This window comes from Oncorhynchus kisutch, unplaced genomic scaffold (assembly GCF_002021735.2).
Source record: "Oncorhynchus kisutch isolate 150728-3 unplaced genomic scaffold, Okis_V2 Okis03b-Okis08b_hom, whole genome shotgun sequence".
Taxonomy (NCBI): Eukaryota; Metazoa; Chordata; class Actinopteri; order Salmoniformes; family Salmonidae; genus Oncorhynchus; species Oncorhynchus kisutch.
In genome coordinates this window covers 9243774-9270202 of record NW_022261980.1, presented here as the reverse complement: position 1 = coordinate 9270202, position 26429 = coordinate 9243774, and the positions used below count along the sequence as shown (strand labels likewise).

General features: G+C 43.8%; 1 protein-coding gene across 1 annotated transcript in view; it reads left to right on the top strand.

Moving 5' to 3' along the window:
- The window catches only part of LOC109886773 (dual specificity mitogen-activated protein kinase kinase 5-like), a 102869-nt gene that overhangs the window by 57932 nt on the left and 18508 nt on the right, over nucleotides 1-26429 (top strand). Inside the window, exons 12-16 of the mRNA XM_031812429.1 lie at nucleotides 463-492; nucleotides 6748-6774; nucleotides 7120-7152; nucleotides 24079-24140; nucleotides 25597-25642. Of these exons, the coding sequence (XP_031668289.1) occupies nucleotides 463-492; nucleotides 6748-6774; nucleotides 7120-7152; nucleotides 24079-24140; nucleotides 25597-25642 (198 nt within the window). The remainder of the gene's footprint in view (nucleotides 1-462; nucleotides 493-6747; nucleotides 6775-7119; nucleotides 7153-24078; nucleotides 24141-25596; nucleotides 25643-26429) is intronic.

Here is a 26429-nt window from a genome sequence, read left to right as displayed (position 1 = left end):
TAGCACTGAGATGCAGAGCCTTAGACCACATCTAGCACTGAGATGCAGAGCCTTAGACCACAGCTAGCACTGAGACAAAGAGCCTTAGACCACAGCTAGCACTGAGACGCAGAGCCTCAGACCACAGCTAGCACTGAGATGCAGAGCCTCAGACCACAGCTAGCACTGAGATGCAGAGCCTTAGACCACAGCTAGCACTGAGATGCAGAGCCTTAGACCACAGCTAGCACTGAGATGCAGAGCCTTAGACCACAGCTAGCACTGAGATGCAGAGCCTTAGACCACAGCTAGCACTGAGATGCAGAGCCTTACACCACAGCTAGCACTGAGACGCAGACCCTCAGACCACCGCACCAGTCAGGAGGCCCCTGTAACTGAGCTGTTGATAGTCCAGGTAGGCCTGTTTATTATTTTCGCAGCCTTTGCCGTCACCCTTATTGTCGTGTTTTTCTCTTTCTACAGTTGGCACTGGGCGCTTTCCCCTATCCACAGGTGAGTCCCTTCCTCACTACATTCCATTCACATGGCTTCATGTTTAGTTATGTAGAAGCCAGCCACAGTAGGGTGTCATGACAACATATGTTCTTTCTCACTCCCTTAATTCTGTTTGTGATGTCACTGGTGATCCCGTTGTGACTCTTATCCATTCTCCATGTTGACCCTACTCCTACAATCCTACTCATCTTCAAAAGTAATTGCTGAGCCACAGAAGAGGTCTGCTGAATCCCATCAGCTCTTTAATTAGGCCCAAATGAGGGCTTAGTGCCATAATCCTCCTCTGAGCATGCTGAACTTGGTTACCTCGCCTGACTGGCTGCACGGCGGCCATCTTGGAAAGCCATGTGGATGGTGGCTGTAATGGTGGTTATTGAGTGGATTCTTTGAGTGTTGTTTATGATGTGTCACTGGACCAAAAGGTCTTCTCACTTGATCAAGAGTGACCTTTCTGAAAGGTCACCTGGCTTTGTGACATCTACTTTATCCATTGTGTGCTTCATCTACTCCGACTTACTTTCCATTATTCATTCTTCTGAGAGGAAAATGGAATGACAAGACAAAATGGCTACTGAGTATGTAGAACTTTCTATAAACCTCCAAACAACCATAAAATAATGCAATGTAGGTTTTAAAGAGCATTGTTTTGTGAAAGGAATGGGCTGGGAGTCAGGTACCTCAATTATTGTCCCAAATACCTCAAAATAATACATGTGTGTCCTTTCTACATAAAGGGTCCCGTGTTTCTCAGTTGGCAGAGCAAGGCACTTATAACGCCAGGTTGTGGGTTCGATTCCCACGTGGGACCAGTACAACAACAACAAGTATGAAAATGTCTGAACTCACTAATGTAAGTCTCTCTGGATAAGAGCGTCTGCTAAATGACTAACATGTAAGTCTCTCTGGATAAGAGCATCTGCTAAATGACTAACATGTGAGTCTCTCTGGATAAGAGCATCTGCTAAATGACTAACATGTAAGTCTCTCTGGATAAGAGCGTCTGCTAAATGACTAACATGTAAGTCTCTCTGGATAAGGGTGTCTGCTAAATGACTAACATGTAAGTCTCTCTGGATAAGGGTGTCTGCTAAATGACTAACATGTAAGTCTCTCTGGATAAGAGCGTCTGCTAAATGACTAACATGTAAGTCTCAAAATGATACTTTTAATGATGAGGTTTTATAGTGTTTATTTACAAACATTGGAGCAAGACAAGCTTATGTTGGGTTCAGATGGGGAACAACAGTTGAACTAAAGCTCATGAGACATTTATAGGTTATATTCTCCCAACAATCAGTCCGTACATATCATTCATTTAAAGTCCAAAAAATGGATGAAGCAACTGCATATTGGCCTGTTTTTAAAGGGACATTAAGTTCTACAATGCACTTTTCAGGTCCATGTGTCGATGTCCCAATCCATCAACCGCTGCTAAGGCGATACGTTGTGACTTTTGACTCGTCAACACCACTTCCTCTTACATTTCTCATGCTTAAGAACAAGATATATATTTATATTTAAGTCAAATGTCGATGCACTGCCCCTTTAATATCAGCAGGGTAGCCTAGTGGTTAGAGCGTTGGACTAGTAACCGGAAGGTTGCAAGTTCAAACCCCCGAGCTGACAAGGTACAAATCTGTCATTCTGCTCCTGAACAGGCAGTTAACCCACTGTTCCTAGGCCGTCATTGTAAATAAGAATTTGTTCTTAACTGACTTGCCTAGTTAAATAAAGGTAAAATAAAAAAAATATGTGACTCATAAGGTACACAGTTTCCAAGCTGTCAAATCTAAACTCGGTGGAGGCTGATTTTAAAGGAGCCCAGTGGGCTAAAGCAGAGCGCTAGTACCATTAGTCCAAGCTCTGCGCTGGTGACCACTTTGTTTCCCAATGCTAATTAACCCAACAGGCATGCTGCGAACCAATCTAATGAACATTACTCACGGCTACCATGACCGTCAGCCTGTGGATGGCCTGGAACACCCAAATAAGACTGGAGGGAGACCATAGCACTGACGGACTGAAACTGGGATATGATGCCAAGTGTATCATGGTTGTGAATCTATTCAGTAGCTATAAGATACCGTAGCTGCATGTCCAGAAGAGGAATTGTCTCGAGTCTGTGGCGTTGTTTATGATGTTTAGTACGCAGAGTAAGACCTGTGAATTAGGGTAGTTTCTGTAGGGGCTTTGCAATAAATGGATGTCTTCAAGAGAATAATTAAGAGGATATAAGCCCTCTACACAGTGATTAAGCTGCATAGTGAATCAGTTTTGTTAATACTAGTCCTGGAGACATGGGAAATACTAAACTTGTTTTGAGGCGACCAGTCAAACGTGTGTTTGTGCCCCCTGTGTTCATCCTGCTGTGATGACGTACATGAGGTCTCCATGGTTATTGTGTGTGTGGCCTCGGGCAGGTCTCATTTCGGAGTGCTGCCACTCTTATCTTCAGCAGTGTCTATTAACGTGGCCATTATCATGTTAATCGCCAATGTATGATTACATACAATAATGAATGCCTCACAGTCACACACACACACACACACACACACACGGTTTTTGAATAAGAAGCAGAGAGATGTGGGCTTGTCTGTTCTTCTCTGGTATTTACATATCCACCATTTTGTATGGAAGGGAGTGACATTCACAGCATCTTCATGTTTCTTTTTAATAGGCATGAGACCTCTGGTAACACTTTAATATCTCCAATGTATTGACAGTCTGTCTGTCTGCCAGTATACTTCCACCAGAACCTGATTCATAAATTAGCCTCAATAACCAGAGGAAGAAAAAAGACAAACTTGTTCTTTACAAATGGAGCCATAGGCGTTGTGGTGGAGCGTTGAATGTTTTCACACCCTATTCATTTATTTATTCTTCCTCTCTCTCCCCGTCTTTCACTGTTTCCCCTCTCTCTCTCTTTCTATCTTCTCTCTTTCTATCTTCTCTCTTTCTATCTTCTATCTTCCCTACATATGGAATTTAAAGCTACACCAAGAGACAGTGTGTGCGCCAGGGAGATCTCCCGCTGCCAGTGCTCTCCTCATCTCTCTGTTAATTTTCCCTGCTCCATATGGCGTTACAGACAGTTCACCTGCAGGCTGTAGCAGAGCCCTGGTAGAACGGGTAGAGTGGCGGCCGAGCACCGCTCGGCTTCATCTCGCCAGGCGCAGCCGGCGAACGTCCTCGGGCCCAGGCTGTCAGCTGTCTGCGCAGAAGCCCCCTGTGCTATCACCCTCCACGGTCCACCCGACTGTGGCAGCAACACAAATAGAGAGAATGGAATCAATTGTAAGCACCTGAGATTTGCTCAGGATAGGTGGTTTTGGGAGAATGGGGTCAGTGTTTTCGGTGGGATGTGGGTGGATTTGAAGGGCAGAGGGGTGCTTTTTGTTTTTGGAAAGAGCTGTTGTAACGCTGTAAGGGGGCCTCTGTACTCACCCTTTCCTGTGTGTGTGTGTGTGTGTGTGTGTGTGTGTGTGTGTGTGTGTGTGTGTGTGTGTGTGTGTGTGTGTGTGTGTGTGTGTGTGTGTGTGTGTGTGTGTACTATATGAGTTGCCTGGAGTATGGGTTAACAGTAACAGTGGGGGCGGAGGTGGCGATAACAGAACACACGCCATGGCGTTTTCATCCTGTGTTTGTCATTGATTAGAGACGGCCTCTTTAATTCCTCCTCACCCCATGTTGTGATCCATTTGCATTCGTTGTGAGAGTTAATGGAGTTTTCTCAAGGCTCTGAAAGTCTTTGAAGACAGCAGACTGGATGTGATGTGTATACAGCCGCCGGGGCAGCGCCCCCCTGATTGATTTGGGCCCTTTTTGCTTTTCCTCATCTCCATTTTAAATTGTTCTGCAGAAGAAGAAGAAGAAGAAGAACAGGAAGTAGTTCAAATATGTTTGATGGTGTTGTTATGAAGGGATCACATAAAAATGTCAAACTGTAGAGGGATTTAACAGATCAGTGATTGCACTCCCAAGTATTGAGTAATGTAGACTCTCTTTTGACACTATCCCCATATTGCGTTGTGACGCGGGGACTTTCATATGATGAAGTATCACATTTTCCAAACATGTTGAATGCTTTATGCAGAGGCCACATTCTCCCCTGTCTGTGAACGTTTTGTACTTTTTGATGCTCTAGCTATTGCTCCCCTCAACCCTGGAACATCTGCCTTTCAGATCAACACAGCTGTTAACATCTATAGAAATGGGAGACCAATGGAAGTATTGAGTGTTTCAATACAGTACCGTCTCCCTGTCTGTAGACTGTGCTGCAGCTCTGAGAGAACAACTTCTACATGATGACTGAGTAGGAATACCATTGTCTCCCTGTCTGTAGACTGAGAGAACAGCTTCTACATGATGACTGAGTAGGAATACCATCGTCTCCCTGTCTGTAGACTGTGCTGCAGCTCTGAGAGAACAACTTCTACATGATGACTGAGTAGGAATACCATCGTCTCCCTTTCTGTAGACTGTGAGAACAGCTTCTACCTGAGGACTGAGTAGGAATACCATTGCTTATAACCAAGTCTGTCTATTCTGTAGTGATTGATGACTGTGATGAAACGAGGGAGTTTCATTGAGTTGACCTCGAGTGTCCATCCATTGCCTCTGAAATGTTGTTCCCTCAGAAGTATCGGAGTCCATTTTGAAACCAAGACATTTAAAAAATCCATATTTTTGCCTCTACTCTTATTTGAGGTTATTGTTCATGATTAGAGTTGCTTTAACCTGAATGTGAAACACAGAACACTGTTGTTTTCCTCTGCAGGATTCAATCTCCAGTTTGTTGTCCACAGTAGTCGTGATTTTCACACCAACTCTGTATCAGAAACAACAAGGGACTCATTGAAAGGTTAATGTATTGTTAGACTGTAATCATCATGTGAAGCGCTGATTACCCCCAGGACAAATATATATACTACGTTGTGATGTGTAAATTAGATCATCAAGTTAAATCGTTCAATGACTATGTTAAATGGAAAGATGGGACGGCATTGTTACGGCTCACTTTGTTGACGCCAGATCAAATTACCGTGTACGAAAAGAACAAACTCTTGACAAAATAGAACTCAAATAAGTTTGCCTTCCACAATCCAATTTCAACCCCTGAGCAGCTTGCAATTTTGTTTAGTAATTATTTCTGAATGAATTTGTTTTCTGTAGTCGCCCATAACGTATGTCTGAATCAGTTAAAATAGGTGTAGAGGCCATGAAGGGCCTCTTGAGATTTACCACGAGTGCAAAGCTGTCAGTTAATTCAGAGAATGAATCAATAAGAGTTCTAACGCATTATCAAAAGAGCCTACGAAACAAGCAATTAATTGACTAAACATAATGGCCATCTAGGCTCAAAGCAGAAGACCTTGGGCCTCTTGTTATCTATGCATTAAAAAGCGTTCTCCCTGTCTGACTACAACTCCATTTATTGTGTTGTTTGTTGAGCTTTTCGGACATGAAAGAAACTTCAAAGCCTGTTTTTTTCTTCAAATATATATATATATCCGAAGTAAAATAATTGAAAGTGTTGATGAACAAAGCCGGCATTTCAGGTCATTGGACTTTCACGTACTTTGTGTTTGAAGCTGTTTGTCTTCTGTGGAGTGGTGATGAATGAAGACAGAATAGTCTATACTGAGCCCTTGTCATTTGGTGGTAGTGTCTCACCAGAGATGACTGGATCATTGTTTTAGTGGGCGACCATAGCCCCCATGTTAGTGTCTCACCAGAGATGGCTGGATAATTGTTTTAGTGGGCGACCATAGCCCCCATGTTAGTGTCTCACCAGAGATGGCTGGATAATTGTTTTAGTGGGCGACCATAGCCCCCATGTTAGCCTCTTAACTTTTTAGCCCTTCTTTTTAACAACATTTCATTCTTTTTATCTGTTTGAGTGGAAATGTTTGCTCAGCCTGCAGATTCCTATTTGAAATATACATTATGCACAGTTCATTCTACAACCCTGCATCTTTAGACAACGTGGAGGGGGTAGCAGGGAAGAGGAAATGAACATTGTTGAATCTCTTCCACCTCCCCAAATGAGAGCAGACTATTAACGTTTGGGTATTTTTGTGTATTACTATGTAAATGGTGTTAACACATGCCCACCGGGGAAACCATCATATTCTCCCAGTGATCATCATGTGTCCAAGTGTGTGCTTTTGATTATGCCATGCTAATTACATATTGCCTCTCTCTCTCTCTCTCTCTCTCTCTTCTTCTTCTTGTCTTCGTCTGCCTTTACAGATTCAGAAAAACCAAGGATCTTTAATGGTGAGATTTGATGTATTTTTCGTGGGGGAAGACAGTGTTTCACTCCCGGCAGTGTTTCACTCTCCAGTAGATCCCTCATTTGAAACGTCCCACAAATTGCGTTTTTTGTTGTTTTTTTTTGCATTGAAATGATACAGCGGGCCTTAACTGCCTGTATTAGATTAGATGCTATTATAGAATAATAGAAACAGTCAGGAGGCGATGGCTGTACCAGAGCTTGGTGCATTTGATTAATGTAAATACCTTTTTATTACATTACTGATTTCCTCTGCCACCTCTCTGTCGTAACGTCTGATGTAGACTAATACTCCTACCATCTCCTCTCTCTCTGTCTCCCCATTCAAGCCTCTCCAGTTACTGCAATGCATCGTTGATGAGGTGAGTCGGCGTCTTATGTGCTTTCTCTCCTAAAGTCATTCCTAATGGTGTGGAAAGCTTATATTTTGTTTCCTAATGAAGCACAGTGCTCAGACGGCTTCGCTCGCGCTCGCTCACCCCTCCTCCGCCCCGCACACACAACCGCCTTGGGCCATTCCACACACACACACACACACTCTCTCAGGCTGCATCCACCCTGAGCGGCTCTGTAGACACACACACACAGGCAGATCACAGATGCACGTATACACACACAGATAGACATACACGTACTACTGCCTTGGACCATTCTATACACACACATTGATAGACACACACACACACACATTGATAGACACACACACATTGATAGACACACACACATTGATAGACACACACACACACACACACACACATTGATAGACACACACACACACATTGATAGACACACACACACATTGATAGACACACACACACACACACACACACATTGATAGACACACACACACACACATTGATAGACACACACACACACACACACACACATTGATAGACACACACACACACACACACACATTGATAGACACACACACATTGATAGACACACACACACACATTGATAGACACACACAGGCAGATCACACACACACATTGATAGGCACACACACACACACACACACATTGATAGACACACACATTGATAGACCCACACACATTGATACACACACACACATTGATACACACACACACACACACACACACACACACACACACATTGATAGACCCACACATTGATAGACCCACACACATTGATAGACCCACACACATTGATACACACACACACACACACACACATTGATAGACCCACACATTGATAGACCCACACACATTGATAGACCCACACATTGATAGACCCACACATTGATAGACACACACATTGATAGACCCACACACATTGATAGACCCACACATTGATAGACCCACACACATTGATACACACACACATTGATAGACCCACACATTGATAGACCCACACATTGATAGACCCACACACATTGATAGACCCACACACATTGATACACACACACATTGATAGACACACACATTGATAGACCCACACACATTGATAGACCCACACACATTGATAGACCCACACACATTGATAGACCCACACACATTGATAGACCCACACACATTGATAGACCCACACACATTGATAGACCCACACACATTGATAGACCCACACACATTGATACACAGACATTGATACACACACATTGATACACACACACATTGATACACCCACACATTGATAGACCCACACATTGATAGACCCACACATTGATAGACCCACACATTGATAGACCCACACATTGATAGACCCACACATTGATAGACCCACACATTGATAGACCCACACATTGATAGACCCACACATTGATAGACCCACACATTGATAGACCCACACATTGATAGACCCACACATTGATAGACCCACACATTGATAGACCCACACATTGAAACACCCACACATTGAAACACCCACACATTGATAGACCCACACATTGATACACACATTGATAGACCCACACATTGATAGACCCACACATTGACCCACACATTGATAGACCCACATTGATAGACCCACATTGATAGACCCACATTGATAGACCCACATTGATAGACCCACATTGATAGACCCACATTGATAGACCCACATTGATATATACCCACACATTGATAGACCCACACATTGATAGACCCACACCTTGATAGACCCACACACATTGATAGACCCACATTGATAGACCCACACATTGATAGACCCACACATTGATAGACCCACACACATTGATAGACCCACACACATTGATACACACACACATTGATAGACACACACATTGATAGACACACACATTGATAGACCCACACACATTGATAGACCCACACACATTGATAGACCCACACACATTGATAGACCCACACACATTGATAGACCCACACACATTGATACACCCACACACATTGATACACCCACACACATTGATACAACACACATTGATACACACACATTGATAGACCCACACATTGATAGACCCACACATTGATAGACCCACACATTGATAGACCCACACATTGATAGACCCACACATTGATAGACCCACACATTGATAGACCCACACATTGAAACACCCACACATTGATAGACCCACACATTGATAGACCCACACATTGATAGACCCACACCTTGATAGACCCACACATTGATAGACCCACACATTGATAGACCCACACATTGAAACACCCACACATTGATAGACCCACACATTGATACACACATTGATAGACCCACACATTGACCCACACATTGACCCACACATTGATAGACCCACATTGATAGACCCACATTGATAGACCCACATTGATAGACCCACATTGATAGACCCACATTGATAGACCCACACATTGATAGACCCACATTGATAGACCCACATTGATAGACCCACATTGATAGACCCACATTGATAGACCCACACATTGATAGACACACATTGATAGACCCACACATTGATAGACCCACACATTGATAGACCCACATTGATAGACCCACACATTGATAGACCCACATTGATAGACCCACATTGATACACCCACACATTGATACACCCACACATTGATACACCCACACATTGATACACCCACACATTGATAGACCCACACATTGATAGACCCACACATTGATAGACCCACACATTGATAGACCCACATTGATAGACCCACATTGATACACCCACATTGATACACCCACATTGATACACCCACATTGATACACCCACATTGATAGACCCACACATTGATAGACCCACACATTGATAGACCCACACATTGATAGACCCACACATTGATAGACCCACATTGATTGACCCACACATTGACCCACACACATTGATAGACCCACACATTGATAGACCCACACATTGATAGACCCACATTGATTGACCCACACATTGATAGACCCACATTGACCCACCCATTGATAGACCCACACATTGACCCACCCATTGATAGACCCACACATTGATAGACCCACACATTGATAGACCCACATTGACCCACACATTGATACACCCACACATTGATAGACCCACATTGATACACCCACATTGATACACCCACACATTGATAGACCCACACATTGATAGACCCACATTGACCCACACATTGACCCACATTGACCCACATTGACCCACATTGACCCACATTGACCCACACATTGACCCACCCATTGACCCACCCATTGACCCACCCATTGACCCACATTGACCCACATTGACCCACACATTGACCCACACATTGACCCACCCATTGACCCACCCACACATAGACCCACATTGACCCACTGCTGCCTCAAGTTGTTCTCAAAGGTTATTATAGTTTTGTTTTTATTTTATTTGAAGTTTAGTTTCAGTTGGTTTTCAGACCTGAATTGATTGTTTTTTTAAATGTAGTTTTAGTTGTTTTAAAATGATTTCTATTTCTAGTTTCTCACACACAGGCCAGGGATAGAAGATACTGGGAGGAAGCTTACTATATTGTATCAGCCCAAACAGCTGTTACTTCTTCAGCCAGATCTCTTTTACAAGCTTTTTGTTACTTTGTTTCTGATGGCGGTCTATTATGCATTTTCTTTAATACTCTTAAGGTAGCAGGTTTTACAGAATATATTATTGACATTTGTTTCTGATGGCAGTCTATTCTGCATTTTCTTTTGTACTCTTAAGGTAGCAGGTTTTACAGAATATATTATTGACATTTGTTTCTGATGGCGGTCTATTGTGCATTTTCTTTTGTACTCTTAAGGTAGCAGGTTTTACAGAATATATTATTGACATTTGCAACGAGCATCCCAGCGGAGTTGTTTGACACACTTTTATTTCAGTCAATACTCTGATCTTCAATTCCCTGGTATTTTTCTTTATACGTTTATGCTTGGTTTCCTTTCCTGCCATTTAACTGCCCCTAATGGACCCGTTGTCCAACTTCCGATGACCCCCGTTAGAGAACATCAGCGTGAAGCAAAGAGCGCTGTTGAATCACCACAAAATAGTTATCCCTCAAAACACACGCGTGGCAAAACGGAAACGATTGATTGGATTGGAGACATTGGGTCAATTACAGAACATTTCCTAAGATTTTCTACCTGCAGCAACACTAGTGGATAATGCTGGAAGTAGCAGTTAAAACACAGGGCCTCCAGAACTGGACCAAAAGGCAGGACTCTGCACATACCTAACTAGCTAACCCACCATGTTAAGTCTATAGGAATGCTAACAGGCCAACTTTAGCTTCGTAGTGCTTATACTATGTGAAAACACACTATATTTTTATTAAACCTTTATTTATACAGGGAATCCCATTTCAGCCGGGCATCTTTTTCAATGGTGCCCTGATGAATTGGTTTCTATATTTAATAGTTTGACAATTGTAATTAATATTTAACCACATCTCCCTGGGTTTGCTTGTGTGTCAATGTGCCGAATTTTGATCGCAACAAATATGGCCGCGCCCTTGTTGCCAGGCTACATAAGGTGAATATAGAGACACACTCAGATGTACTCTCTCAAGTGCTTTAATATACACACACACACACACACACACCTGGCAGAGGTAATGTAGCATGACCAGTCTACGGAGCACAGAGCGTGTCAGGCCATCCAATATGTAGCATTAACCTTGACCTCTGACTCTTAGCAACACATGTTCCCAGAACCTTGACACACTTCCCTGTCCTACACACACACCCACACACACCCACACACACACACACCCTCACACACACCAGGGTCAAGGGCAGTGTACCCCTCAGTCTACATGTAGCGCTGTGCAATCCTTTCTAGAATGATATATTTCAACAGCAAGGATATTTTGTGAAATAGGTTACGACGTGGTACTGCAGTCTGGTTAAGACCCTGGTGAGGTCGACGAAGTACGCAGATGAGCTTCCCTGTTTCTGACCGTTTGGATGTGGAGGCCCTGGGTTGGCGTGGTTACACGTGTGTGTGTGTGTGTGAGGCCTGATGGACGTACTGCCAAATGATCTAAAGTTATATTGAAGGCGGCTTATGGTAGAGAAATTAACATTAAGTTCTATGGCAACCGCTCTGGTGGACATTCCTGCTGTCAGCATGCTAATTGCGTACTGCCTCAATGCTTGAGACATCTGTGGCATTGTGTTATGTGACAAAACTGCACATTTTAGAATGGTCTTTTATTGTCCCCAGCAGAAGGTGCACCTGTGTAATGATCATGCTTCTTGATATTCCACACCTGTCAGGTGGATGAATTATCTTGGATAAAGGAGAAATGCTCACTAACAGGGATATACACATTTGTAAACCAAATTAAGAGAAATAAGCTTTTTTTGTGCGTATGGAAAATGTCTATGATCTTTTATTTCAACTCATGAAACATGGGACCAACACTTTACGTGTTGTGTTTATATTTTTGTTCAGTATAGTTTGTCTTCAGTGTGTGTGTGTGCACGCAGCACCCCATTTCACCCCCTAAAACAAGGGACCTTTCTGTCTCCATTCTCCTCTTCAGCTCCTCACTGACACGCGCTAATAACACAATGCCAGGAGAGAGCCCAACCCCACACACCCCAACCACACATTAAACATACCAAGCTTGTCCTTTACAGAGTATAGATTGGGTGTAATTAATAATTAAACGCTTGCAGTTGTAATGGGTTGACCCGGGCTGAACTGTTCATTAGTCACCAAGGCGAAGGCATCACTCAAACTATTTTCTCCCTCGCCCTTCGCCGCTCTCCCCTGGCAGCGAGAGAGAGGTAGCGGGAGCTCTCGGGCTAGCGGCTAGCACCACCCTCCATTCTAGCAGACCAAGGACTTCATTCTAGCAGACCAAGGACTTGGAGAGGAGGTGATGAGGAGCGAAGAGCAGATGAGCAGATGAGGTGATGAGGGAAGAGGTGATGAGGGAAGAGGAGCGGAGAGGCCCGGCTGGGAATGGGAAAGTGTGGGACGATTGGGGACCCATGTAGGAGGTGGTGGAGCCAGGAGTATTCAATTCCCACTGTCGCTCCTGCTGGGTTAGGATTGGTTAGAAATGGGACGGTATGGGCTGGGTTAGGATTGGTTAGAAATGGGACGGTATGGGCTGGGTTGGATTGGGCCAGGGTAGGGTGGGCTGGGCTGGACTGGATCTATGTGACCTGGGCTCGACGAAGGAGTCTTTGCTGTCCCTCATATGAAGAGCAAATGTGGTCCTGTAGAACTAGGGATGAGTAGGTATATGGAGGAAGTAGAAGAAAATCTAGTGGGTTTTGTCTGAGTGCCAGCCAAATACTGTAGCTAGACCTACAGTACCGGTAGTAGTTATGACTAGCCAGGCCTACAGTAGCAATTGTGACTTGCCAGGCCTACAGTAGTAGTTATGACTAGCCAGGCCTACAGTAGTAGTTATGACTAGCCTGGCCTACAGTAGTAGTTATGACTAGCCTGGCCTACAGTAGTAGTTATGACTAGCCTGGCCTACAGTAGTAGTTATGACTAGCCAGGCCTACAGTAGTAGTTATGACTAGCCAGGCCTACAGTAGTAGTTATGGTTGAAATATTTTGTATTAATTTGCATGAGATCAAAGGTCCCCAGTTATCTGTATCCCTCTTCATTTGAAAATGTCTCTGAATGATTTAGACACACACACACACACACACACACAAACGGGGCTCTTTTAAGTGGATCATTGATATTGCTGTAGCTGGAGGTGTGTTCGGGGGAGAACAGGAGTGCTGCAACACACACACACGCCGTGCCACGTTGCCATGGGACTGCTGGGATTCTGGGGCTCAGGTGAGAGGGTGAAATTAGCTGGGAAATGATTGTGTGTTACTGAACCAGTTTACTGGACTACCTTTTGTTCATGTATCCCCTCTCTCTCTCTCTCTCTCTCTCTCTCTCTCTCTCTTCAAACACACATAACTCACCTCTGTTTGGGAGGACAGACGAGGACATTTGGCCTCGATTCTCCAAAACCAAATCTAGAAGGAGACAATCTCCCAGTTCCATGAATACACACATCGCTCCTGCTGTCCCTCTCTTTCATTAATCTCTTTGTCTCTTCTACTTGTTGAGCAGCAAAGCAAAGCGTTCCACTAACAACAACCCTGCTTTCATTTCCCTAGCCCTGTAATTACGGATCTCATTTTGCCTGATAATTGCGCTGGGCCAATGACATGTATATTTACTGCTCTGTGTGTGTGTGTGTTACAGGGGGTTGAGGTGTGTGTGTGTGTGGTGAGGGGGGGGGGGTGTCACGGCGGTCAGAGAGAAGACACCCAGGGACCGTGGCTTTCATCATCATGCTCATCTCAGAACGCTATACATCAAAGTCTACCGCTGTCCTCCTCAGCTGGGACCATGAATACATGCATGAGTGTGTGTGTGCATGTGTGTGTCTGCATTTTCAGGTGTGTGTGTGTGTGTGTACTGTACAACACATTCATGTTTGTTTCGTGTGTGTGTGTCAGCGTTTGCGACACAGTACAACTCTGCAGGGGAAATTGTTTGGTGCTCGCTCTCTCTAAACGGCGTGACCACTGAAGCATTTGGCCTGTAGTGTGTGTGTGTGTGTGTGTGTGTGTGTGTGTGTGTGTGTGTGTGTGTGTGTGTGTGTGTGTGTGTGTGTGTGTGTGTGTGTGTGTGTGTGTGTGTGTGTGTGTGTGTGTGTGTGTGTATGAGAGAGATATTACTCATCCAAGCAGCAGCAGCACTAGGAAGTAGAGTGATATTAGAATAAGCCATTCCTTTGTTAGTTCAAATAGGTGCATGTATCATCATTTTCTGGGTTCTTGTGATCGATATGTCAGGAATAGGGACAGCTGCCCAGAGGTATTTTAACAGCAAAGCAGCTATTTATTATGGATCCCCATTAGCAGCAGCCAAGGCAGCAGCTACTCTTCCCTTCATAATGTCATTAAGGCAGTTATACAATTTCAAAAACATTCAAATACATACAGAATTCGCATCACACTAAGTGTTTTTCCCTCAGGCCCATACTCCACTACCACATATCTACAACTCTAAATCCATGTGTACGTGTGTGTATAGTGCCTATGTTTGTTGCCTCACAGTCCCCACTGTGTATTTGTATCTGATTCTACTGATTGTATCAGTTACCTGATGTAACTGTTCCATGTAGCCATGGCTCTATGTAGTACTGTGGAATAGAGTTCCATGTAGCCATGGCTCTATGTAGTACTGTGGAATAGAGTTCCATGTAGCCATGGCTCTATGTAGTACTGTGGAATAGAGTTCCATGTAGCCATGGCTCTATGTAGTACTGTGGAATAGAGTTCCATGTAGCCATGGATCTATGTAGTACTGTGGAATAGAGTTCCATGTAGCCATGGCTCTATGTAGTACTGTGGAATAGAGTTCCATGTAGCCATGGCTCTATGTAGTACTGTGGAATAGAGTTCCATGTAGCCATGGCTCTATGTAGTACTGTGGAATAGAGTTCCATGTAGCCATGGCTCTATGTAGTACTGTGGAATAGAGTTCCATGTAGCCATGGCTCTATGTAGTACTGTGGAATAGAGTTCCATGTAGCCATGGCTCTATGTAGTACTGTGCACCTCCCATAGTCTGTTCTGGACTTGGGGACTGTGAAGTGACCTCTGGTGGCATGTCTTGTTGGGTATGGATGGGTGTTTTAGCTGTGTGCTAGTAGTTTAGACAGACCGCTTGGTACATTCAGCTAATGTTAGCTCTCTGTGTACATCTGAAGGCCAGCCGTGCTGTTCTGTTCTGAGCCAATTGCAAGTTTCCTAAGTCCCTCTTTGTGGCACCTGGCCACACGACTGAACAGTAGTCCAGGTGTGACAACTAGGGCCTGTAGGACCTGCCTTGTTGATAGTGTTGTTAAGAACGTAGAGTAGCGCTTTACTATGGACAGATTTCTCCCCATCTTAACACCTTTTGTATCAATATGTTTTGACCATGACAGTTTACAATCTAGTGTTACTCCAAGCAGTTTAGTCACCTCAACTTGCTCAATTTCCACATTATTTATTACAAGATTTAGTTGAGGTTTAGGGTTTAGTGAATGACTTGTCCCAAATACAATGCTTTTGTTTTTCAAATATTTAGGACTAACTTATTCCTTGCCACCTATTCTAAAACTAACTGCAGCTCTTTGTTAAGTGTTGCAGTCATTTCAATCACTGTAGTACCTGACGTGAATAGTGTTGAGTCATCCACATACATAGACACACAGGCTTTACTCAAAGCCATGTTGTTAGTAAAGATTGAAAAAAGTAAGGGGCCTAGACAGCTGCCCTGGGGAATTCCTGATTCTACCTGGATTATGTTTGAGAGGCTTCCATTAAAGAACACCCTCTGTGTTCTGTTAGACAGGTAACTCTTTATCCACAATATAGCAGGGGGTGTAAAGCCATAACACATACGTTTCTCCAGCAGCAGATAATGATCGATAATGTCAAAAGCTGCGCTGAAGTTTATCAAAACAGCCCCCACAATCTTTTTATCATCAATTTCTCTCAGCCAATCATCAGTTCTTTGTGTAAGCTTGTTGAATAGCCTTCCCTATAAGCGTGCTGAAAGTCTGTTGTCAATTTGTTTACTGTAAAATAGCATTGTATCTGGTCAAACACAATTTTTTCCAAAGGTTTACTAAGGGTTGGTCACAGGCTGATTGGTTGGCTCTTTGAGCCAGTAAAGGGGGCTTTACTATTCTTAAGTAGCGGAATAACTTTTGGTTCCCTCCAAGCCTGGTGGCACACACTTTCTAGTAGGCTTAAATTTAAGATGTTGCAAAATCGCCCACTATTAACCTCAGTAATTTTCCATCTAAGTTGTGAGAACCCGGGGGCTTGTAATTGTTGATAGACAACAATAATTTTTTCATCTCTTCCACATTTTCTTTACGGAATAAAAAATTGCAATTCTTGTCTTTCGTAATTTGGTCAGATATACTTGGATGTGTAGCGTCAGCATTTGTTACTGGCATGTTATGCCTACGTTTGCTAATCTTGCCAATAAAAAAGTAGTTTGAAATATCTGTTGGTTTTGTGATGAATGTGCCATCTGATTCAATGAATGATGGAGTTGAGTTTGTCTTTTTTCCCAACATTTTATTAAAGGTGCTTCAAAGCTTTTTACTATAATTCTTTATCATTTATCTTTGTTTCATAGTTTAGTTTCATGTTATTTTTATTCAGTTTTGTCACATGATTTCTCAATTTACAGTTTGTTTGCCAATTGGTTGTGCAGCAAGGCTTATTTGCCATTCCTTTTGCCTCATCCCTCTCAACCATACAATTTTTAAATTCCTCATCAATCCACGGGGATTTAACAGTTTGTACAGTCATTTTCTTAACAGGTGCATGCTTATTAGTAACTAGGATAAGCAATTTCATAAATATGTCAAGTGCAACGTCTGTTTGCTCCTCATTACACACCATGAACCAACAGATATTCTTTACATCAACAACATAGGAATCACTACAAAACGTATTGTATGACTTCTTATACACTGTATTAGGCCCAGCCTTTGGAATTTTGGTTTTCCTAGATATGGCTACTATATTGATATCACTACATTCGATGGATCTGGATACTGCTTTCAAGCACATTTCTGCAGCATTAGTAATACATGTTGATGATTTCATTCATGTGCTGTTTGTAACTACCCTGGTAGGTTGACTGATAATCTGAACCAGGTTGCAGGCACTGGTTACAGTTTGAAGTGGGCAGCTTGATGAAAGCCAGTCAATATAAATCACCCAGAAAATATACCTCTCACATACATTATCAAGCATTTCACACATGTTATCCAGATACTGACTGTTAACACTTGGTCTTATAGCAGCTTCCCACCAGAATGGGCTTTAGGTGAGGCAGATGAACCTGTAGCCATATTACTTCAACAGTATTTCACATGAGATCCTCTCTAATCTTTACAGGAATGTGGTTCTGAATATTAACAGCAACACCTCCACCACTGGCATCCCTGTCTTTTCTGTAGATGTTATAACCGTGTATTGTTACCACTGTATCATCAAAGGTATTGTCTAAGTGAGTTTCAGAGATAGTCAAAATATGAATCATCCGTTACTAGCAAGTTATTAATTTCATTAACCTTGTTTCTTATTAAGCTACATATATTAACATGGGTTATTTTGAGCACTTTTCTGGGATGCTTGCTTGTTTTCATTGCTTTACTTAGCTTAGCAGAAGTAGACATTCTCATGTTTTTTATGTTAGTGCAGGGTGAGCTGCACACATTGGACTTCCTACTAGGGAACACCACCTCAGTGCTAACAATATAAATCTGGTTCATAGACACATGATTGCTGCATACAACAGCTGTAGGATCAGCAGAGGCATTCAGGGCAGTTAGAGGCACATCAATTAGGTTACTTACATTGTGTCTACCAACGCCCCTGGGGTAATGTACATTTGCTGAAGCATTATGACAACTCTGCGTCACAATGGTAGGGATTAACTGATCTGGGCTTGTGTCATTGATGAGTCATTGTCTCAACGCAGCCTTATAATGCTGTGAAAGGATCCAGGACCCCAAATGATCCCATCCTCCTTATAAAATGTGTTTTGTTTCCAAAAGGTATTGAAATTGTCAACAAAAGTTACACCCATTGAGGTGCAATAATCACGTAGCCAGTTGTGAAGAGAAAGAATCCTGCTAAAGTGTTCAATGCCACGATTCAGAGAGGGCACAAGGCCAGATATGATGGGTGTTTTGTTAGTGTCTAGCAGAGAGGTTAATCAGCTCTTTAAAATCCAGTTTCAACTGTTCAGCGCTGCACGTCATAATGTCACTAAAACCCACATGGACTAGGATAGAATCAATTTAAACAGTTCACTCCCCCTTTTTGACTGAACATCCTTTTTTAGGGCTGTGTGTGCCGTACAGCCAAAAGAAGCTAGCTGCTCAAGCACTGTTACACATTTATTTGGTCACTCGGCCATTTATAGGCTACCTTTTCTCTCTCAAGCAAACACGCATTAACAGATATTATTTTGACATTCAAGTTTAAAGTTTTATTGTCACTTGTACACGTACAGTGAAAAGCCTTTCTTGCGAGTTCCTTCCCAACAATGCAGTAATCAATATCAGTAGTACTATAAAGTAAACCAAAAACACACACGAGAAACAGTTCCAGGGTCAGTAGCTATATAAAGGGACAGTTCCAGGGTCAGTAGCTATATACAGGGACAGTATAGCTACAGTGGGGCAAAAAGTATTTAGTCAGCCACCAAGTGTGCAAGTTCTCCCACTTAAAAAGATGAGAGGCCTGTAATTTTCATCATAGGTACACTTCAACTATGACAGACAAAATGAGAGAGAAAAAATCCAGAAAATCACATTGTAGGATTTTTAATAAATTTATTTGCAAATTATGGTGGAAAATAAGTATTTGGTCACCTACAAACAAGCAAGATTTCTGGCTCTCATACCTGTAACTTCTTCTTTAAGAGCCTCCTCTGTCCTCCACTCGTTACCTGTATTAATGGCACCTGTTTGAACTTGTTATCAGTATAAAAGACACCTGTCCACAACCTCAAACAGTCACACTCCAAACTCCACTATGGCCAAGATCAAAGGACACCAGAAACTAAATTGTAGACCTGCACCAGGTTGGGAAGACTGAATCTGCAATAGGTAAGCAGCTTGGTTTGAAGAAATCAACTGTGGGAGCAATTATTAGGAAATGGTAGACATACAAGACCACTGATAATCTCCGTCGATCTGGGGCTCCACGCAAGATCTCACCCCGTGGGGTCCAAATGATCACAAGAACGGTGAGCAAAAATCCCAGAACCCACACGGGGGGACCTAGTGAATGACCTGCAGAGAGCTGGGACCAAAGTAACAAAGCCTACCATCAGTAACACACTACGCCGCCAGGGACTCAAATCCTGCAGTGCCAGGCGTGTCCCCCTGCTTAAGCCAGTAGTTGTCCAGGCCCGTCTGAAGTTTGCTAGAGCGCATTTGGATGATCCAGAAGAAGATTGGGAGAATGTCATATGGTCAGATGAAACCAAAATATAACTTTTTGGTAAAAACTCAACTCATTGTGTTTGGAGGACAAAGAATGCTGAGTTGCATCCAAGAACACCATACCTACTGTGAAGCATGGGGGTGGAAACATCATGCTTTGGGGCTGTTTTTCTGCAAAGGGACCAGGACAACTGATCCGTGTAAAGGAAAGAATGAATGGGGCCATGTATGGTGAGATTTTGAGTGAAAACCTCCTTCCATCAGCAAGGGCATTGAAGATGAAATGTGGCTGGGACTTTCAGCATGACAATGATCCCAAACACACTGCCCGGGCAACGAAGGAGTGGCTTCGTAAGAAGCATTTCAAGGTCCTGGAGTGGCCTAGGCAGTCTCCAGATCTCACCCCATAGAAAATCTTTGGAGGGAGTTGAAAGTCCGTGTTGCCCAGCAACAGCCCCAAAATGTGCCTGCCAGCTGTTCTGAGCCTGCTCTGAGAACATGCCCTGGAATACCGTCTGGCCCCGCAGCCTTGAGTGTTGACCTGATTTAAAGACCTTACTCACATCGGCCTCTGAGAGCGAGACCACCCAGTCCTCTGGGCTGGCGGGGGCCCTCATGCACGGCTCGCTGTTGTTTTTGTCGATGCGTGCATAAAATCCATTGAGTTGATCTGGTAGAGGCATCGTTGGGCAGATCACGTCTGGGTCTTCCTTTGTAAATCCGTAATGGACTGTAGCCCCTACCACATGCAGAGGGCATCAGATTCCAGCTTGTTCCTACAGTGTACTGCCCTTTTGATTGTTTGATGGCTCTGCAGACTTCGTAGCAGGACTTCTGGTACTTGTTTGTGTCTTCAGACATAACCTCGGGGTGGCTGCGATAGCCCTGTGTGCGGTAGCCCTGTGTGCGGTAGCCCTATCTTTAAACTCTGTGTTAATCCAGGGCTTTTGATTAGGGAAGCAGAGAACCTTCAGTGTGGGGACAACGTCCACAATGCATTTCCTAATGAAGCCGGTAGTGGAGGTGATTAGCTCGTTGACGCTATCGGCGGAGTCCCGGAACATATTCCAGTCAGCGCTAGCAAAGCAGTCATGTAGCATAGCCTCCGATTTGGAGGACGTGACATGGCAACTTCCTGTCAACAGATAGATTCCCTCTCCAATTCCCTTTTCACCCTGTTTTCTCCATAAAGACTTTTGGCACACTAGAAAGCATAGAGAACAACAGGATGAGCTTCATTGTGTGAAAAATCACATCGTAATAAATTCTCATAGATGGGTCATTTGAATTTCAATTCACCTCCTGAATTCATCTGTCCACCACTCTAGAAACCACAGTCTTCCATTCCACCCTCTCCATCAACCCTTAGCATGGTGTGTGCAGTCTGGTGTCAATAGGAGAGAGATACAGTGTTGATTGAGTCAGAACTCTCCCTAGAGAGTGATGAAGGGGGGGGGGGGGTGTGAGGGAGGAGCTATGGAGGGGTTAGGGAGGGAGGAGCTATGGATGAGGAGGGAGGAGTTAGGCAGGGAGGAGCTATGGAGGGAGGAGGGAGGGATGAAGGGGCAGGGAGGAACTATAGAGGGAGGGATGGGGAGGGAGGCGCTATAGAAGGAGGGATGGGGAGGGAGGAGCTATAGAGGGAGGGGAGAGGGAAGAGCTGAGGAGGGAGGAGCTATAGAGGGAGGGGAGAGGGAAGACCTGAGGAGGGAGGAGCTATAGAGGGAGGGAGGGAGGGAGGGGAGGAGCTATAGAGAGAGGGAGGCGAGAGGGTGGGAGGCCAACATCTACTGGACAACATCAACTGGGCCTGGCCTGTGCTCTCCACACACATTCACATGAAATACCCACACATTCTCACACACACACACACACGTTCAGACAGCATGGTGAAGAAGGCGCAACAGCGCCTCTTCAACATCAGGAGACTGAAGAAGTTGGGCTTGGCCCTTAAGAAAGGAAATGTTCCTCCTTATATTCTGATTCAGACAATACTGGGATCGTAATAAAACCACATTCTGATTTCTGGCTCTTAGAAATGTTTGTTTTGCAGCTCACATGTAGGAGTGCTGCTTAAAGCCAGTTGACTTGACAGTTTAAATGTCTTCATTCTGTTGGCTGAAGAGGTCTGGGTTGCTGCCCTTCGGCCTTAATTCTCCTCTACCATGCTTTTTAGTTGTCTCTCTCTCCATCCCCCGCGGTCTCTCCATTCCCCCGCGGTCTCTCCATCCCCCGCGGTCTCTCCATCCCCTTCGGTCTCTCCATCCCCTTCGGTCTCTCCATCCCCCGCGGTCTCTCCATCCCCCGCGGTCTCTCCATCCCCCGCGGTCTCTCCATCCCCCGCGGTTTCTCCATCCCCTTCGGTTTCTCCATCTCCAGTCCTCTGTGACTGTCTCACTACAATGTTCATTATGGTTGTTGACTGTGGTTGTTGACTGTGGTAGTTGACTGTGGTAGTTGACTGTGGTAGTTGACTGGGCTAGCTGACTGGGCTAGCTGACTGGGCTAGCTGACTGGGCTAGCTGACTGGGCTAGTTGACTGGGATAGTTGACTGGACTAGCTGACTGGACTAGCTGACTGGGCTAGCTGACTGGGCTAGCTGACTGGGCTAGCTGACTGGGCTAGCTGACTGGGCTAGCTGACTGGGCTAGCTGACTGGGCTAGCTGACTGGGCTAGCTGACTGTGGTTGTTGACTGTAGTTGTTGACTGTGGTTGCTGACTGTGGTTGCTGACTGTGGTTGCTGACTGTGGTTGTTGACTGGGCTAGCTGACTGTGGTTGTTGACTGGGCTAGCTGACTGTGGTTGTTGACTGTGGTTGTTGACTGGGCTAGCTGACTGTGGTTGTTGACTGGGCTAGCTGACTGTGGTTGTTGACTGTGGTTGTTGACTGTGGTTGTTGACTGTGGTTGTTGACTGTGGTTGTTGACTGTGGTTGTTGACTGTGGTTGTTGACTGTGGTTGTTGACTGTGGTTGTTGTGTTGACTGTGGTTGTTGACTGTGGTTGTTGACTGTGGTTGTTGACTGTGGTTGTTGACTGTGGTTGTTGACTGTGGTTGTTGACTGTGGTTGTTGACTGTGGTTGTTGACTGTGGTTGTTGAGTGCACAGCGGGTGAAAAAGTTCTCAAATGGATTCTTATAGTGTTTGACTATCAAACTGTAACACAGATTATAATAAAGTTTTCATTTGTATTCATGCCTCAAACACATTTTATACTGTGCCTTTGCCAAGTGAAATATACTTTAAAATATAGACTTTAGAGGGCATTCATGTAAAATAAATGACAGTTGCAATCTGACAGTAAAATGTAAAATCTCCTTTAATATTTTTATCGGAACGAAGATGACCAGTGCCGCTCACACTTGTGCTCACCCCCCCCCCCCCCCCCCCCACTGATTCCTAAAGGAGATTATTTTCCTTGACTCCATTGTGCTCGTCCAACAATAGGTGGGGTTCAGGTGCAGCTACCTCTTTTTACTAAGAAGACGGGACAATGTATCGCAGCGTTTAGAAATAGCCTCTTTATCAAGGTCGGCGTTTCTCAGCAAAATGTGTTTTAATAACTAGAATTCTATGTGGTTCAGGGTTTGGGGTTTCTCCCAATTGTGCTTTTGTATTCTTAACCAGTGGATACAGATCTAGACACAGTGATTGTGAAGAATTGGGATTTTTAGATTTGTGTAATTAAATCTCTCATTTGGGTTCAAGTTATTCGTATGTTGATTAGTAGTGTTTATCAAAGTGGATCTCTTCAACAAAATTAAGAAACAGGTTTAGCTTTTAGTGACAGATTTGATATCACATAACAACCTTCTAGAAGCTTCCCTGTTATACTGTGTGGTCTAAGTTGTTCAGTTGTGTCCTTGTGTATCTCCCAGGAGCCTCCTGTTCTTCCTGTGGGTCAGTTCAGCCAGAAGTTTGTCCACTTCATCACACAGTGGTGAGTCAACTTGTTTTACATTTGTCATTTAACAGATGATCTTATCCACAGCGACTTACAGTTAGTGGATTCATCTTAAAATAGCTAGATGAGAAAACCCTTATCGCTCTCTCTCAAATATCAGCCTTTTGATGTGTTGGTTTCAGCCCAACAGAAATAAACCTAGAAACAGAAACCTAATACATCAACAGATTCAATATGCTTAAAAATTAAGTTAAACAATTGGATAGAATGCATTTAATTTGCCAAAGACCAGACCTCAACCATGTTAATTTATTTTAAGTCCATCGTCTTTAGTAAACTAAATGCAATCGTTCATATGAATTTAGTAGGCTGTATTTTTTTACTTGATGACTCATGTAGGACATGCATTATCACTGTAGTGCCCTCCACTCTCCTATGTCTGATAATGGTGTTGGGTGGTAATGGGGCAGCTAGCAGAGACAGGATAACAAGCACAGGGCCTTATCCCAGTATACCAGGCGTTCCTGAAGGACAAATTATCTCTCTGATTTGTTTCTTTACTGCAGCAACACAGCACAATATTTACACTGACCATGTCTCCCATGGTCTGTTGGCCCCCTGTTAGCCAAATGCTCTCACTAATAAACACACAGCAGGGGGAACACACCCAATGGACTGACCTACCGGCCAAAAGCAGGACCGTAACAGTGTGTGTATGTTTCTGCATGTGTATGTCCTTGTACGTGTGTCTACATTCTGCCAGCTGTTGTTTACCTATCTCTATGCCTTATTTACTCAAACAGGCCAGGTCTCTGTTTCTCTTCTCCGTGCCCGCCCCAGCCCTGGCACCAGGTTGGCACTGCCACCTCCCAGGCTATTCTTAGAGGTCCCTGTCCTGTCCCTGGTCCCTGCCTGCTGTGATTCATCACACAGTAACTCGGTTAGCTCCAGACGGGCCTCTCTAGAACCACACACTAATCCTTCACAGTCCCCTATGTAGGTCGCCCTGACGAATCTCCACTCCTCATTCTCAGGACTGGCAGGGTCCTCACACAGGGTCAATGACTGTTTGGGTACTTAGTGTGTGTGAGCTGGCGCTGGTGGTTAGAGTGGTGCTGATGCAGATGGTTTTGATCAGCTTTATTGTTCAAATGATAGTAGGCCAACACACACACACACAACATCGAGGAGACCTCGTATGAGGAATATGGACTGGTTGTCCACACATTTTATTGTCAGACTGTACTAGCCATAGCATTTCCACTGCGTGGAGCTCATAGTGTAACAAAAGCACCATTGGGACAATCTGGCAATTAGGCTTGTCAGGTTTGTCAGTAATGTCCTTGGATGCTCATTAGGAACAAATGCTCATTAGGAAATGACTTATAGAAAAATGTAAGTAATGAACCACAAAATGAAATAGTCTTACCTTTGAAAATGTCTCTGTATGCTTAAACAACATTGTGATAAAACTGCTGTTTTCTCTGTTCAGCATGAAGAGACTCCCCAAAGAGAGGCCTGCTCCTACCAACCTTATGGTGAGTTACCATGTTACAGACTATAGAAACCTCCTACCAACCTTATGGTGAGTTACCATGTTACAGACTATAGAAACCTACCAACCTTATGGTGAGTTACCATGTTACAGACTATAGAAACCTACCAACCTTATGGTGAGTTACCATGTTACAGACTATAGAAACCTACCAACCTTATGGTGAGTTACCATGTTACAGACTATAGAAGCCTTATGGTGAGTTACCATGTTACAGACTATAGAAACCTACCAACCTTATGGTGAGTTACCATGTTACAGACTATAGAAACCTACCAACCTTATGGTGAGTTACCATGTTACAGACTATAGAAGCCTTATGGTGAGTTACCATGTTACAGACTATAGAAACCTACCAACCTTATGGTGAGTTACCATGTTACAGACTATAGAAACCTTATGGTGAGTTACCATGTTACAGACTATAGAAACCTCCTACCAACCTTATGGTGAGTTACCATGTTACAGACTATAGAAACCTACCAACCTTATGGTGAGTTACCATGTTACAGACTATAGAAACCTTATGGTGAGTTACCATGTTACAGACTATAGAAACCTACCAACCTAATGGTGAGTTACCATGTTACAGACTATAGAAGCCTTATGGTGAGTTACCATGTTACAGACTATAGAAACCTACCAACCTTATGGTGAGTTACCATGTTACAGACTATAGAAACCTTATGGTGAGTTACCATGTTACAGACTATAGAAGCCTTATGGTGAGTTACCATGTTACAGACTATAGAAACCTTATGGTGAGTTAC